The sequence below is a fragment of the Galeopterus variegatus genome, unplaced genomic scaffold (assembly GCF_000696425.1).
Source record: "Galeopterus variegatus unplaced genomic scaffold, G_variegatus-3.0.2 Scaffold27018, whole genome shotgun sequence".
NCBI classification, from domain to species: domain Eukaryota; kingdom Metazoa; phylum Chordata; class Mammalia; order Dermoptera; family Cynocephalidae; genus Galeopterus; species Galeopterus variegatus.
In genome coordinates, this window is record NW_007753129.1 from 1,346 (window position 1) to 2,791 (window position 1,446).

Below are 1,446 nucleotides of genomic sequence, written 5' to 3' on the forward strand. Positions count from 1 at the left end.
CTAGGTCTCCAGTCTCCCTCTAGCTCTCCTATTGGCAGAAACGCACAGAGAGGACTGACAAAGAAGAAATGCAACGTGAAGATTCCCATTCCCCATGTGACAGAGCAGAGCAAAAAGGGGAAGGAGGTTGGAGTCGAGGGAGAGCAAATTAAAACACACACATGCTGGCCATGAGCTGTGCCTTTGCTCAGGAAACACAGAGACTAACTCCATGAAAATAAACCAGTAACGCTGCTTACAATAATGAAAGGTAGGATTATGCTGGGAATTCCCTTTACTTAATGGCTCATGTATATGATCCTGAAGCAAAATACATCCCTGGGTTTTTCGCTCAGTGGCCCCTTAAATGTGCAGTAACATTTCTATTTCCAATACCCTAAAAAGTAATACAGCAAAATTTCAGTAAGAACGGGTTAATTTTCTGAAATTGTGATTTTTTTGCTATTTTTTGTTAGGTGAAGTTGGAATATTTCACTTTTTGTTCTGAAGTGAATTTTAAACTTTTTGTGCATGCTTTTAATCGGATGAAAATTAAACATTTAGTTCTTTTTTATTTGACATTCTGCACATGCTGCACAGCCATAGTAACATACAACAAAGCAAAACTAACACAGAGAAAAGCAAGACTAAGACAGGAATCCAAAGTGGCATCATCAGGTGGCTCCTCTTGAGCACCTTCCCTTCAGGTTCCACTTTTCTCCGAGGGGGTGGGCCACTATCAACACTACCTCCACTGCCGGCTGTCAGGCAGTCAGGGGGGTCCCACTCAGAGCTGCAGTGGCAGTGATGTTTATTGTTGCAGACCCCTCTCATATTGCAGGTCTCAGGTGAACAAGAACTGTTCCAAAGTGACATAGGAACACACCGCCTGCGGATGCACACGTGTTCTGCACCACACTCTGTGCCACCTTTCACATCACCTACATCAGGTACGGTCATCCCAAAATGGTAGTCGGTACTCCAGCAGGTGACACCATTGATGTGAGTCCAATGCACAGTAGAATGATCTTTCAGAAGAGGAATTTCTGTGATATTCTCACACTGAACTCTCCCACACAGGACATCTGAGATACTACGTCTTACATATGTAGAGCCATTCAAACCACAGTGACCAAAACGGTCACCTCGGATGTTCATTTCCCTGTAGCAACTCTGATTTGCACTCTTGGCTTCTTTGCCAAAAATTTGCTTACACTGGTTGTCCCGGATATTGCATCTCCTTTCATAGCAGTAGCCACCACCCATGCAACGGACCCCGTCCTGCACATGCAGCCATGCAACGGACCCCATCCTGCACATGCACATCTGCTGGACAGTTATGCGAGGCTCCATTGCACCATTCTGGAAGATCACATTCATTGTCCTTTTCTCTACAGATTGTGCCTGATGGCATGAACTGGCAGTCTTTGCAACAAAGCCCAAAAGCACAAGCAGCCCCAGGTTTCA

The 1,446-nt window shown here is 45.0% G+C and overlaps 1 protein-coding gene across 1 annotated transcript in view; it reads right to left on the minus strand.

Moving 5' to 3' along the window:
- Positions 1-675: 675 nt before the first annotated feature.
- Positions 676-1,446, minus strand: part of LOC103583718 (disintegrin and metalloproteinase domain-containing protein 29-like) — a gene marked incomplete at its 3' end in the record, with an annotated part of 3,378 nt that continues 2,607 nt past the window's right edge. The window contains 2 exon segments of the mRNA XM_008564960.1: positions 676-1,240; positions 1,272-1,445. Coding sequence (XP_008563182.1) covers positions 676-1,240; positions 1,272-1,445 — 739 coding nt within the window.